Consider the following 14,416-nt stretch of genomic DNA (forward strand, 5'->3'; position numbering starts at 1 on the left):
AAAGTCAGCCTTTTAATATGTATTATAAAAATCATTCCTGTCAATTACCAGGGGGAAGTACTTCGTTTTAAGGGGCATTGTGCAACAGTGATCTGAAGAACACATCCAGCTCCCATGTAAATTTAGACTATTGCAGCACAAGCCAGTGAATTGAAAAGTAGAGCCAGGCAAGAAGACCAAAACACAGTCTTCTGTCAGAGTGGTTTTCCCCTTAGGATGAGGGCAATGCAACCTGTCACTGAGTCTCAGTTAGTTGCAGCATGTTTGAACTTCCTGTTGGGCTTACACTATGTCTCCTAGTGTTTTGTGTTGTTGGAAATGTATATGTGGTGCATGAGTGTGCTCCCTGTTCAAACTGTTCCTAATATGCAATTTCCTTATCCAGTGTTCTTTCAATAAAGGTACCTAGGCCTTTGATAACATCTTTTCAGAATGATGCAAATAAAGGTGTAGAATATTTGTTTATTTGTTAAAATATATTAAAATGAATGATCCTGCTTGCTCTAGTTGATATGATGAAATTGTTGTCTATTTTACTAGTAAAATGGAGCGTTTAGCTTGAATGTGCAATGGGAAGTAATGGGTAAGTCAAAAGAAATAGTCCTTCAATTAGAATTTTAAAAAATAACCCTATAAAGTTTTATCCTGCATAACTTTGGGATTTGATAATCCCCTTGTTTATCCATGTACCATTCCAGCAAAGAGTTCTATCTTCTCACCGAACATTAATAATTATTTCATAGCTGATAACTCTGTTTTAATTAATGTATCTCTTGAAACTTTTTTTGTTTTGTTTTTTGACAAGGCTTCTCTGTGTAGCTTTGGAGCCTGTCCTGGCACTCACTCTGTAGACCAGGCTCAAATTCACAGATATCCACCTGCCTCTACCTCCTGAGTGCTGGGATTAAAGGAATGCACCACCAATGCTCGGCCTTCTTGAAACTTCTTAAAAGAAAATATGCCAGCACTGGGGAGAGAGAAGCAGAAAAGTCTCAAGTTTCAAACTGTCCTAAGCTAAGGAAATGGCAGTGTCTCAGCAAATGTCCCATATGATAAATAGCAGCCTTCAGAAATACATATTGGCTCTAAGAAGGAATCTCAGAAACCACAGGTGGAAGAACTGCGTAGATCACATTAGACATTTAAGAGCCACAGAGCCTCCTTATCGTGAGTATCACGCTGGAGAGAAACATCACTTTGTACTCTCTCAGGAGGCCCTGATAGGAAGCAAAAGGAAAGAAAGAATCAGGAAATTCCCCTGCTTCTCCATGGCCCATTTGGACTTCAGTCCTGTGTTTGCTTTTGAGTTTTCAAGTTCAGCCTCCTGACTGCACACATGCTCGATTATGTGGCTCCTTCTTGTAAACCCAGTGAGTGGCCATCAGTCACATTGCAGTAAGAGAAAACATGTTTTATGAAAAGAGAAGGAGAGAATGACTCTGTTAGAGTCCTTGTTAGTTCTTGGGAGCCCAGTATCTCTGCGGGAAGAACAAAGGCAATGCAGGTGAAAATTCTTACACACCCACACTCCAAAAAGAAAATGCTGATGTGCTAATATCCACCTTCATATGAAAAACAACTGGATATTTCTTCCTTCTGCCTCTTAGTATTCAATTCCCATTGCTTTCTACGCATCATTCTAAGTCAGCCCTGGCCTGCAATATCTTGAATGGTACCTGTTATTGAAAGACAGTCTGTATTTGCAGTAATACAGAGAATGCCAGTTTAGAAATGAGCCTGATTGCATGGTTCATTGTGTTCTCCTTTGTAGAGCCAGGCTGCGGCCCACTACAAAGGCACGAAACATGCCAAGAAGCTCAAAGCACTGGAAGCCATGAAAAATAAGCAGAAATCTGTCACTGCCAAGGACAGCGCAAAGACTACCTTCACCTCCATCACTACCAATACCATGACCACCAGCTTTGACAAAACAGGTTAAGCAATGATCTTTGTTGTTGTCCTTCTCATTGTTTGGGGGTTCCCTTCTTTGTCAACCCCATGTATGTTTAAGTATGTACCCACTACATTGACTCACACTGGAATCCATCTATCTATGTGATGATAATTGTTCCTTTCATTTTCCACAACCGTTAAGACAATCACAAGTTTTGCAATGGATCTTGCACTCTGTAGTAGCCTTATGGCTGTTTAGAGAGACACAGTTGTTATACATTCCCTGGAGGCCACATTCCCAACTTTTTGAGAAGTGAATGATGTGTATGTTCTCAACAACTTCTGCACAATATACCTGCAGTATAACTGCATGGCTGATTGGATCTAGCTATGAGTGCACAGCTAAATTTATTGAGTGGATAGAGAAGACCTAGATGGAAGAGCTACTAACCCCAGGCTTTATTTGCATAAATTCTAAGCACTGTCTTGTTTGAAGTGTGGCTATGTGATTGGGTTCCTGATGGCTCAGTAACCTTCCTTCTGAATGTTCAGGTAAGTGTTATTGATGCCAATTATTCTTTTTAGTGGTCTTCCTGGGAAAACTAAGGCCTTCTACATTGCCCCTGGGTCAGTGTGCAAATACCAGCTACTCACAGCTAAGAAACTAGTGGGGTTCCCTAAGCCTGCATTTAAAACATGAGAGCACTGGTCCTTGGAGTGTACTGAACATGTAGTCCTACGTGATTTGGAGACAGAGTGGTAATAAACTGTTTTCTAGAATATCAAATTTAGAAAACGGGGGCTAGTGGGGTCAGTTGCCTTCCAGAATGTCCAAATGGTATGGGTGAAGAGAAGGACATGCTTATAACCTCAAATATAGGAATGTCTTGGTCAGAAGGGAACCTTTTGAGTATACAGATAAGAATATAGAATGCCCAGTAGGAGCACAGGTTCAAGTGACTGTATATTTTCTCCTTTGGGCACACACAGAGTACTCCTGTGATCTGTGACTGTGGGTACTTCTATATAAACACAAAGGGAACTGTGCATTTTCATATCACACTGAGTGTTTCATACCAAGCTGCTATTGACTGGTATCTCACACCCTCCCTAGGAGCCTGTGTGCATCCCACAGCTGAGGCTGCAAGCATCCTTCAACTATGCGCCGGCATCTGGTCTCTTAGGTTGTAGACTCTAAATGATCCTTTTAGTGATCCTCTAATAGGTTCCATTTGCTGCCACCAAATGAGCAGGCTGTTACTGTTGGAGCTTATCATATACACTTCTTTGATATCTAGCACAAGAGTGAGGTTCTGCCATTTTAATATAAATGCAGAAAGTCCTGGTAAAAACATATTTGCCTATTCTCTCAATATTAAATTCTCTCACTGCTTCATTTTGGTGGCTGTAGAGGAATGTGCCTCGGTAAGAAAGCTGATGAACATGGTTTCTGTTGTCAAATAGCAGTATAAGGACGGGTATTCTCAAAGCCACTCTTGTCACAGAGAATTGTGCAAATAATTTTCTACTGCAGAGAAGATAGTGGCTGGGAGAAGAAAGAGGTGGGTGTGGTATAAAATGTTAGAGTACTGTTTTTAATTACCTCAATTTTCATGCACTACCATTAAAAATATCCATAATAGATTTTTGATTGAGTTGTGCTTTTCAAAAAATTATTTTACATTTTAACTGTGTGTGTGTGTGAGAGAGAGAGAGAGAGCGGGTGTGAGTGTGTGTGTGTTCTGTGGGTATGTGCATATGTACAAGTACCCAAGGATTAAAGAAGAGATGGCTTAGTTCTCTTGCTAAGAAGAGACACCATGACTCCAGCAACACTTATAAAGGAAAGTATTTAACTGGTGCTTGCTTATGGTTTCAGAGTTTTAGTCCATTGTCATCATGGTAGACAGCATGTTGGCATGCATGCAGCCATGGTACTGGAGAAGCATCTGAGAGTTCTGGATCTGAATCTTCAGGCCTTCAGGAATTGAGAGACTGTGGGCTTAGAGTGGGCTTTCTGAAACCTCAAAGTCCATCTCCAGTGTCACATTTGCTTCAACAAAGTCACATCTAGTTCCTTCAAATGGTACCAAAATTAGGCTTAGAAATAGCTGTCTAGAACAGCTAGATACTTGCTAGAAGGAAAGGGAGACAGGATGCAACAACCAAAAATTATGTATCTGTTAAAGATTAGAAATCATAATCCTGATGGTTCCTGAACAATATTTGTGAGTTGGCATATTGTCTATGTATAAAATATTGAAATATATTAAAATATTTTTCTGATTTTACCAAGTCATCTCAATAAACATAATCCAATTATTTGAATACATATTAAAATTATGAAAGAATGAGCAAACTGACCAGAACTGGAATAAAAAAAAACTTAGTTGTCTTAAAAATGCCGAGGCCTCTAGGAGAGCAGGGACAGAAACAGAGGAACAAGAAGCTGGCGTGGGGGAGCAGGGCAGCAGCAGGGAGAGGGGGCAGGTGTGGAAAGCAGGGCAGGGAGAGGGGGCAGGTGTTTTGGAACAGGGCAGAGAGAAGGGGCAGGTGTGGGGGCACAGGGCAGCGGCAGGGAGAGGGGGCAGGTGTGGGACTGAATCTGAAGGTAGACTTGGGGATTTTCTTTAAAATACAGAAAGTGAAGCAGAGAAGGACTGAGAGGATGATTCAGAATAAAAGGGACTTGCCACCAAGCCTAATGACCAGAGTTTGATCTCTGAAACCCATATGATGGACAAAGAGAAGCACGACCACCACCAGCTGTCCTCTGACTTCCAAACATACTACGGTGTGAATGCCTACCTACATGCATCCACCAGCACACAGACATACACATACATGTGCACAAACACACCTGTATACATGTAAGTATTTTGTAATAAAAGTTGAGAAAAAGATAGAAAAAGGAGTTTGAATTGAAAACCTGCTAAATAAGAAGAAATTTTGACAGACCTTTTTTCTTAAATTCTCAGAGCATATAGTGATTCCAAATATAAATAAAAAAAGAATCATGCTTTGGTCCTAGTGCAATGAAATATATATATAAGTCACCTATAGGGTTCTTATGGATTACATAGTATGGATTACATAGTGAGAAGTGTGTGTGTGTGTGTGTGTGTGTGTCTGTGTGTATTTAAATAAGAATGAACTCTGTATATTGCCTCATATACTTGAATGCTTAGGGAATGGCACTATTTGAAGAGATTACAGAGTATGATTTTGTTGGAGGAGGTATGGTCTTCTTGGGGAAGTGTATCACTGGTGTTGCGCTTTGAGGTTTCAAGTACCCAAGCCGGGCCCAGTGGCTCTCACTGCTCCTGCTGCCTGCAGATCCTGATGTAGAACTCTTAGCTACTTCTCCAGGACCATGTTTGCTTGCATGCTTCCATGCTTCTTGCCATGATGACAATTGTCTCTTTCCACATGGATTTAATACTAGGGCCTCCTGGTATTAAATGAAGCAGCTAATAGCTGTGCCTTGCTAATTCTACATGATTGTTAAAGAACGTCAGGAATCCTTAGCTGGTGAAGCTAATATTTCAGTGGAAGAGGCATATTGCTTTCCTTTGAGCTTTTACTGGAAAGTTCTAGGCATGGCCTGACTGCCTTTCAACCAGTATGGGATCCTCCTTCCTTCAAGGTCAGACACTGGTGAGCAATAATCTCCCAACCCACTTTCACCTCAGCTTTCTCCAGATCCAGGCCTAGTTCTGCCTTCCTATAACTGTTGGGCACTTACATAGAAAGTTTGTCCGCATCAATATTTAGGAGATTCCAAAAGTAAATTTTAAAAATTGTCCATTTTGGGTATGGTGGCTCTGGCCAATAATCCTACCACTAGGTAGATGGATGTAAAGGGATCAGGAGTTGCAGGCAAGCTTCAACTACATAGTCAATTTGAAGAGAGCCTCTGGACAACAAAAGCCCTTGTCTAAAATTATAAATAAATGAATAAGTAAATGAAAAGTTCAGCATTTGGATACAGTAATTTCTAGAATTTCAGTTTCCTACTAGATAGTTCTGTCAAATAACAGCGGTTCTTCACTAGTCATCAAATTTCAGACTTGCAAGTTTTATAAAAGGTCATCAGAAGGAGCCCCTAGGGAAGTGTTTTGTGTTTTGTTTTGTCTTGCTTTATTGAGACCCCCCAAGTGGAGGCAGAAAATACTTGACATTTGCAATGGCCCTTCAGTGACTATTAATCAGGAGTTAATTAGCCTACTGAGAACATGGTTTACTCATGTCCTAAAAATTGACAAGGCCTGAGAAGATTTTTCCTAATTTACATACTTCTCTTTATCTTAGTGGCAAATAAGTTCATCAAAGGAACTTGTACTCACTAGTTTCATGATTTAGACATGTTGTACTCAGTTGTGTGTCCTTCCTTCTTTCCTTCCCTCCTTTCTTTCTTCCTTCCTTCCCTCTTTCTCATTTTCCTTTAAATTTAAAAATGTAGTCTAAAGATGTTGTTCTCCCCAGCAAAAGGGTACCGGCTCTTGATTAATTACTGGCTCTAAGTGTTTACTATGCTTCAAAAAACACAGTCAGGGACTAACAAGGACTGAACTTCTCTCCTCACAAACAGGAAATCTGATGTAAACTGGCAGCCAGTGACTGGAAAGTAAGCCTCTTAGGAAAATCTGCACATGCTCAGGCCCCAAGGCTGAACTCTGTCCTTCACATGACTGCTTGATCAGTGTGTTCCATCAGGCAGAATGACAAGCAAAGTGAGGCATTTCTTTCTTTAGGATTTTGGTAGGAACTAGGCAGTGACAATATTGAGCTGGTAAGAAAGATAGTAGAAGTTTTACAATAAAATCCACCAAAATGTTATTTGGAAAACTGACAAGGAATCTTCAGAGGATGGCGAATGCCAGTCACATCTATTTCTGTTCTCATGAGGAAGTTGAGAAGAGTTTACCTTTGTGGACTTAGGTTTGAAATGTCTCAAATACTGAAAAAGAATGATAATATACAACTCAAGCTTAACTGCAGAATGTAACATGTCTCTTATGACAGCAAATTTGCTTGCCTGTAATGATGACTATTATGTAGATGTTCAAATCTGTATGGTCTACTGTAATTCTCTCTTCTGTGCTTGTTTCTGAAGCATTGCACTGTGTCTTCATAAAGAGCATCTAGAGGCACATTTTTGTGGGTTTTGAATAAGCTCTGTGGACATATCAAGTGATTCGGGGACATGTTTTCACTGATTCATAGAGGTCTAATGGAGTGGGTACCAGGCTCCTGCAGCATGAGGAGTCAGATCCTTCTCAAGAAAAGATCCCACTCCCCTGAGACATGTACTCCTAACAAGAGGAATCCCACTGCAAGCATCCTCACACAGGGATGGAAGCACAATTTGGAGGCCCTTTCTGCATCAAGTGCCTTTTCTTTCTCAGCGTTTGCTCAAGATTGCTTAAGGAAGGGATTTTATCAAGTGTATTACAAGTGCCAATAGACTGCTAGTAGCAGGTCAGAAAAGAGACTGAAAAATGTAAAGAAATAAAATGCAGTTAAAGTAAAAAAAAGTTAACACTCTGGAAATATGATTCTAAGATCATTGAATAAGAATGGTGGTTATAAATTGCACTTTGCGGGAGACATGAAAATAATCGGAATGCATTCTGTTCTTTCATACTTAAGGATAATGGCATTTTTGCTGGTTAGATGAGAGATAAAAGATTGGGCCTAGGCACATTACATAAAACCACTCCTGAGTCACAGAAGAACTGCACAATGCACGTTTTATCTTGACAAGAGTCAATCAACTTCCTTAGTGCCAAGAACAGAGAAGCCATTAGGATCTGGACCAGTGAGGTTCTGCTATCAGCTTCATTGACATGTTGCTGTATGGTATACAAGACAAGAGAGATGCTGAGTTGCTATGCTAATGTGTATTTTTATATTGGCATCTATGGTCATCTGAGATTTTTTTTACCTATGCATAAACCTGCATGTGAACTGTAGAACCCCTTCTGTCTGTCTTCTATGGGCTTGATGATTTTGTTTAGAATAAACAAATAACATGCACAGACTAGTAGGGGGAAAAAGGTGTTCGAAGTTCCTATATGGTTAGAACTACACCTGAGAGAAAAGGGAAATCCCAAGCCCCAGTGATATCTGATAGCTCTCTCTATACTTTGTTGTCACAGGGCAAGAGTGAATGAGGATAGACAACTTGGGCAGTAGTTAAGTACCTAGAGGAATGTTGACTTCACTGTAGAAACATTCTGATAAGCCATGACAGAATCCTCTGGGTATGAGCCTGACTTTCTTTCCTCTCCTGTGATAGGTCCTCCTCTTCCCTGGCTGATGGGTGTCTAGAGGAGGACATGAATAATAGTGGGTCCTCCTTTACAGATTCTATTCTTTGGAAGATGAGGAACTGGTGGATAAAGCATTTTCCTACATCTACTGTTCCCTGATTGTCCTTGGTTTGAAAGCTCCGGTGATCAGTGGTGGATTTCAGGGTAGTGATATAATGAAGTCCTTCAGGGCGGATGGATGATTGTGTCCATATGTGTAATATGTATGTGTGTATGTGTAGAAACTCTCTTCACCAGAAGTATAATATCTATAAAAGAAATGGTAAGCTAAGTAAACTGCCCATATGTATGAGATCTGGTATCAGAATCAAATGTTAAATTAAATCACAATTCCCAGTTGCTTTACTGCCAGATACAATACTTCTGATAACATCTGTGTCTGTGCATGCTCACAGAAGAGGTCCCCCTTCCATTCTTTATGCCATTTATAGAGATGGAGTGAGTGCACATAACCTTATATGATGAAATATTTAAGATGGAAAGTAGAAATCCAAGCTATAACAAAGGAGTTGAACAATGATCAAAAGCTCCAAAAGGGCACATGTGCAGTCATGAGATCATGTAGAACAGTGATGAACACCAAATGTGGAAAGCATTTTAGTGGTATGGTCCCTGTAGTCAGGGCATACTGGCATCTGTGAAGCTCCTAGAGAAACTAAAATCAAAGACAGGTGGCTCAGTTTAAACCTACACTTGACTTTATCACCCAGAATTCCAAACTCTTGAACCTGGTGTTCTTTACTGTCCATTCTCCCACACCTTTCTCTATCTCCAACCCGACACCAGCACTTGGGGATTAGAAACCAGGGCTGTAAAATAATCCATCACTTATCTCAATCTGCGTCAAACCCTGTGTTGAAAGGGGTATGTGCTGCTGTGCACAGTTGCATGGGTGCACAGCAACAGGCCCAACTCCTTTCCCATTCCACACTGATTGGTTCTTCTTTAAGGCTTCTATGCAAACAGTCCCATCATGCACTTGTTATATGGATTTTTGTTAGTCCCCTTCATGAAGATTTCTACTCCTTGTACAGCACTCACCTTAATCTCACTCATACATCTTAATCCTGGCATTTAGGGGATGGCAAATAAAGATATCCATAAATAGAACTGTACTATATTTGAGAAAGATTACTTCAAGAATCCTATTAGCAATAAAAGCAATAACCTTCAAATACATAGTAACCTATATAGTAACCATTTGAACATGTGTAGTCAGTAAATTTTACTAGTTAAACTCTAAGGTTTGACTGCTTTGCAGTACAAATCTGAGTTACTAACCAGTACAGATCAAGATCTGAATGTGTGAGCACTGGGCTTAACATTTCCCAGAGCTTAAAATGAAGCTGCTATTTTAATTATCATAATTGCATTCAGATTCATCCTTCAATTACTGTGCTACTTTGGTTTCTAATGAGATGTAAGGATGTTTTTAAATTCTCTATTGAATCAGGTTGACTAGCTATTGAACTTTCAGTTGCGACATTGGCAACAGGATAAAACTGGGACACAGAACATACAGAGACTCCCCTGGGAAGAGTACTTGCCACTCAGCCAGGACACAGCAGGCCTCTAGTTGACTTTGCTTTGATTAGGACTGCAGTTTGGGACAGTCTCCACAATGCTTCACTTTACATGGTTGCTCAAATAAATCACCCTCAGAGCTGCCCAAGGCCAGGATGAATATCAGCAAGCAGGTGCTGTGAGAAGGACCTTCAGCCATTTAGATCTCAGGTAGTGCTTTGTTCAACCTTTTGTCTCCTTAACAGTGGGATTAAGTGAAACCAGAAGTAGAAATAAAGTCTGTGCCACAAAGCCAGATAGTCTTGTTCATTGTTATTGTGGGGTGGAAAATAGCAGGAACAACAACAACAAAAAAGCTTTTTAAACTTTTCACAACTGAAATAGTCAGTTTGTGGGAAACAACAACAACAAGTTACCGACCTTCACTGAAGGACTGATGATCAAATGCAGATCCTTGAAAAAGTTACATAAGCATTTACCCCCAGAATTCTTTTGACTTCTTTACATTTCATACAAGTCATAACATACCTCTAAGCTGTTAATGTCTGGCATCTCAAAAACTTGGACCTGTTAAAAAATGTGGGGTGTGTGTGTGTGTGTGTGTGTGTGTGTGTGTGTGTGCATGTGTGTGTGAATAACTCCCTTAAGTTGCTGCCATCCTAATTTTAAACAATTAAGTTACATTCTATCTCTGTATTTTTGCAATACATAAGATTCTATAGTATTTCCAGCTTCCGGTTGGGAAGACAAGATGTAAATATAACATCTAATTCAAGGTAGGAAGTGATAATTCAGTGTTGTTCCTCTTATTCAGCAAACCCTCACACATGTCTAAAAACCTGTCCAAACATCTCAAAATTTAAACCGGTCAAAAATGTCCAAGGTATATGTGTTGTCTTCACGTAAGTGAAATAAAGCACACTCAGGGAAGAGGTTTCTCTTGATTATTGATTATTGACACCTAATTTTAGGGAAATTGAATTGCAGAAGATTGTGAATAGTAATTCCAATTGTAGACCATTCAAAGCTTTCTTCAGGCCTGTGTGGGAACTAGGCATACATGCAGGCAAAATATTCATATACAGGAGTGAATATGTTAAAAAAGAATTTCACAACAGGACCTATAGCTATGCATGGAGTAATGTCAGGATAATTTGCTTCTCATTGCTCTAAGTCCATGAAGTGCTTCTGTCAATTCTAAGTGGAGCTAAAGAGCTGGAGTTATGGCCCTGACCAAGAGCACTGGCTACTCCTGCAGAGGAAATTAATTCACTTCCTAGTAACATTATGGGCAGCTCACAACCACCTGTACCTCCAGCTCCAGGGAGCCAAGGCCTCTTCTTCTTCTGCGGGTATCACACATGCCTGTACATATGCACAAACACACACACACACATATACACACACACACATCCCATACACATGCACACACACATTCACACAACACATGCACACACACGCACATGCACACACATATGCATACACACATGCACACATGTGCATGCACACACATGCACACACGTTCACACACATATACACACATGCACACACACATGCACACAACACATTAAACACACAGGAACACATTTAGAAACTATAAAATAAGCTGATTCCATTGGTGAGCAATTTGTCAGGAGATTGATTCAGTTTAGATGTAGATTTTAAAGAATATTTCTTTACTTAAATATCTGAAATAGGGTTTGCTTTATTTTCCTCAAAACCCTTCCCAAAATTGAAATATTCTGCACAGTCATGAATTTCTGAGTTCGTCAGCTGTCTTCTTATTCCAGATAAAAATAGAAATTTCGTTATGAATACACATCCTCCCTGGATTGGCTTATGAATATATTTGCTTTTTTCAACTCTTACATCACACCCAATTCTGTATTAGAATTATAAAATCATATGCATTTCTTTTTCAAACTTCTCTTACTGTAAAGCTTCAGGCTCTCCCTCTCCCTCTCTCTCTCTCTCTCTCTCTCTCTCTCTCTCTCTCTCTCTCTCTCTCTCTCTCTCTTGTGCATATGTTATGGTACCTCTAGTAGCCAAATCAAATTTAAATTTTGCATCACTGGATTAGGTTATAAAATTGTAAATATCAACTCTCAAAATCAGAAAGCCATCTGTTTGGCTCTTTATTGTTCTATAATTTATTTTCTTCAAGGGGCCAGGTAACAATATCTCACATCTGAAACAATGTCAGAGTTCTAATGCTACTGCACAAAAACAACCATTGTAATTGTCAACACAAATAAATGAACATGCCTGCATCCCAATAAAACCTTTTGCTATATGAGATAGCAATACCAATTTTGCTCATAGTTCACTCTTTTAAACTCGAGATTTCCAAATGCTCGGCTATTTAATATTTGCTTTAATTATCTAGATATGCAAAAATGAACCAAAATTTGTAGTGGAAAACTCTTACTATATTAGTGTCTCTGGCAATGCTGATAGTTGACTAAGGTTAAGTAGGAATTCTTCTAGGTATGGGAAATTGCGGCTGAAGCTCTAGTAGAGACAAGAAGCAGGTGCATGGGGTCATTCACTTCAGACTGGAAACCCAACCAGGAATGCAGCCTTAGCATCTACTGGTGCCTGCCCCACGTGGATGACCTGGTACTTTCAGATCATAAAATCTCAGTATGCGCCCAGTGACAGACTAGTGCTGAGTTCCTTCATGACGTGGTTACTAATCTATCCATTTGCAGTACTCTGTTGGTTGAAGAGGGACCAGAGAGGTTAGCTCCCGACCATTGATAATGGAACAGCACAGTCATATTGCAAAGAAGAGCAAGAGAATGACTTGTGACTGTCCTTGGGAAATAAAATCAGACACGGTGAAGTTTAAGATTTGCATTACTATTGTATTTTATAATGGAACAAGCAGCATTTAAAAAAACAGTCACAAAGGAGAGCCTGGTGCTAGAAAAGTTGGATACACTGAGAACAGAGACCTAGGAAATCGGGAGCAGAGTCCGTATTGGCATGATGTTGTGGGCCATGCTTGCCAAGTTAAAAAAAAAGTGCAGATAAGGGATAAGTGATGTTTAAAAGCTGAACAGGTAGAAGAAGGGTCATTCCAGAGGCTGAAAGGACACCAGAAAGTGGTTTCTGAAGTGAAAGAATGGGGTTCCAGGGGCACAGAACACCACATTCTGTTTAAACAAGAAGATTTGCACAGTTCTGAACTCCATTTCCCACTGTTTCCTGATGCACGTGACGGGTAGATGAACAGATGTGGGTTTGGGTTTGAAAATGCAAGGATTAACCAGTGAAGTCGACTCCTGACAGGTGTCACAGGAGCAACAGTGTCACCGAAATGACTACATTAGCTGACTGATTTGACATCACAGAGCCAAAAATAGATGGAAACAGCCCATCTGGGAAGATAAAGAATGAGAAAAGTCTTTAAAACTCCATCCCCTAACTTCTCCACTTTTGTGCTCAATAAGCCATTCTCTGCATTAAAGGCCTCAGAAGAGTGCTTTGGAGCATGCACCTTGATGCCAGAGCCCCGAGACAGCTGCTGGGCCATTTTCATTTCTCTCCTCTCCACCCGGCCTTCACTGTCTATGAACCAAAATGTGCCTATTTTTTGCTCCACCGATTTAATAGCCCCAGGAAAGTTGACAATGTAATCATAGAAGTTCTATCTGAGTGGACTGTCTCCAGTCACATCTCCTTTCTTTCTTTTTGGGTGGAACTTCCTGAATCCTGTGGATTCTAGGTACAGCTAAATCCCAGTAGCTGTTGGTGCAGGGTCTATGAAAATCCATCGTGTGTGTGTGTGTGTGTGTGTGTGTGTGTGTGTGTGTGTGTGTGTGTGTGCATGGGTATCGGTCCTTATCACTTTAACAACTGCAGAAACAGTTGCCTTATCATTTGCACTATTTCACAGATTTTAGTCTTCCATAAACAACAGAGAACAGTAAGCAGCCTTGCTCTGCTTTAGCTCCTGGGCCCTCCCCAGGTTATTAATAGACTTGTGCTGCAGATGTGCCTATTATGTACCAGGGTTGAGGCAGACTCTCCCAGCAGCAGCCTTGTCCTTTGGGACCAGAAATCCAATTTTGACTCCTGTTCTAGGGTCATGCTTTTGGACTGATTTTGGAAAGATTAAACAAATAAATGCTAGAACTTTCTTTCCAGAGAACTGGGGCTGACTGGATTTATGATACTCTGAAAACCATGGCCTAAGGAAACACCCAATGTAGAAGCAGAGAATGCCTAATGGGTCCAAGTCTATTCCAGTCCTGAAGTGTGGATGGCACTTCTACCCTGACTGTGAATAACTGGGGTACTAGAAGGCTGAGAGTCATGATGACTGGGTAGATTTCACAAGAATCCTTGTAGGGAGAACCAAATTTACTAAGACAAAGGTAAATTTACTAGAGTGAGATGAAATAACTTTGCCTCCATGGTTATTCATTAGCTACTTACATTATAGACCTTTGGGTATCAGAAGAGCAAAGCAGACTCTAGTTTTTTAAGTATATGCTCTGCTTTTTCCTTGTCAAAGAGATAGTTTCCCTGTTTGTTCCAAATTTCAGAAAGATTAGAACAAATGCCATGAACAACTGTGATCATCCTTGAAGTCATTTTATAGAACCCACGAATCATTTAAAAGAACCTATGGAACATGAACAGATTATGAAGATGAC

The 14,416-nt window shown here is 40.2% G+C and overlaps 1 protein-coding gene across 4 annotated transcripts in view; it reads left to right on the forward strand.

The window, feature by feature from the left end:
• Nucleotides 1–14,416, forward strand: part of Znf385d (zinc finger protein 385D) — a 918,709-nt gene that overhangs the window by 827,001 nt on the left and 77,292 nt on the right. For all 4 annotated transcript variants that reach the window (XM_040747650.1, XM_005080974.4, XM_040747651.1 and 1 more), the window contains one exon: nt 1,772–1,934. In XM_040747650.1, the coding sequence (XP_040603584.1) occupies nt 1,772–1,934 (163 nt within the window). The remainder of the gene's footprint in view (nt 1–1,771; nt 1,935–14,416) is intronic.

Source organism: Mesocricetus auratus, unplaced genomic scaffold (genome assembly GCF_017639785.1).
Source record: "Mesocricetus auratus isolate SY011 unplaced genomic scaffold, BCM_Maur_2.0 Super-Scaffold_100006, whole genome shotgun sequence".
In the NCBI taxonomy this organism is placed as follows: domain Eukaryota; kingdom Metazoa; phylum Chordata; class Mammalia; order Rodentia; family Cricetidae; genus Mesocricetus; species Mesocricetus auratus.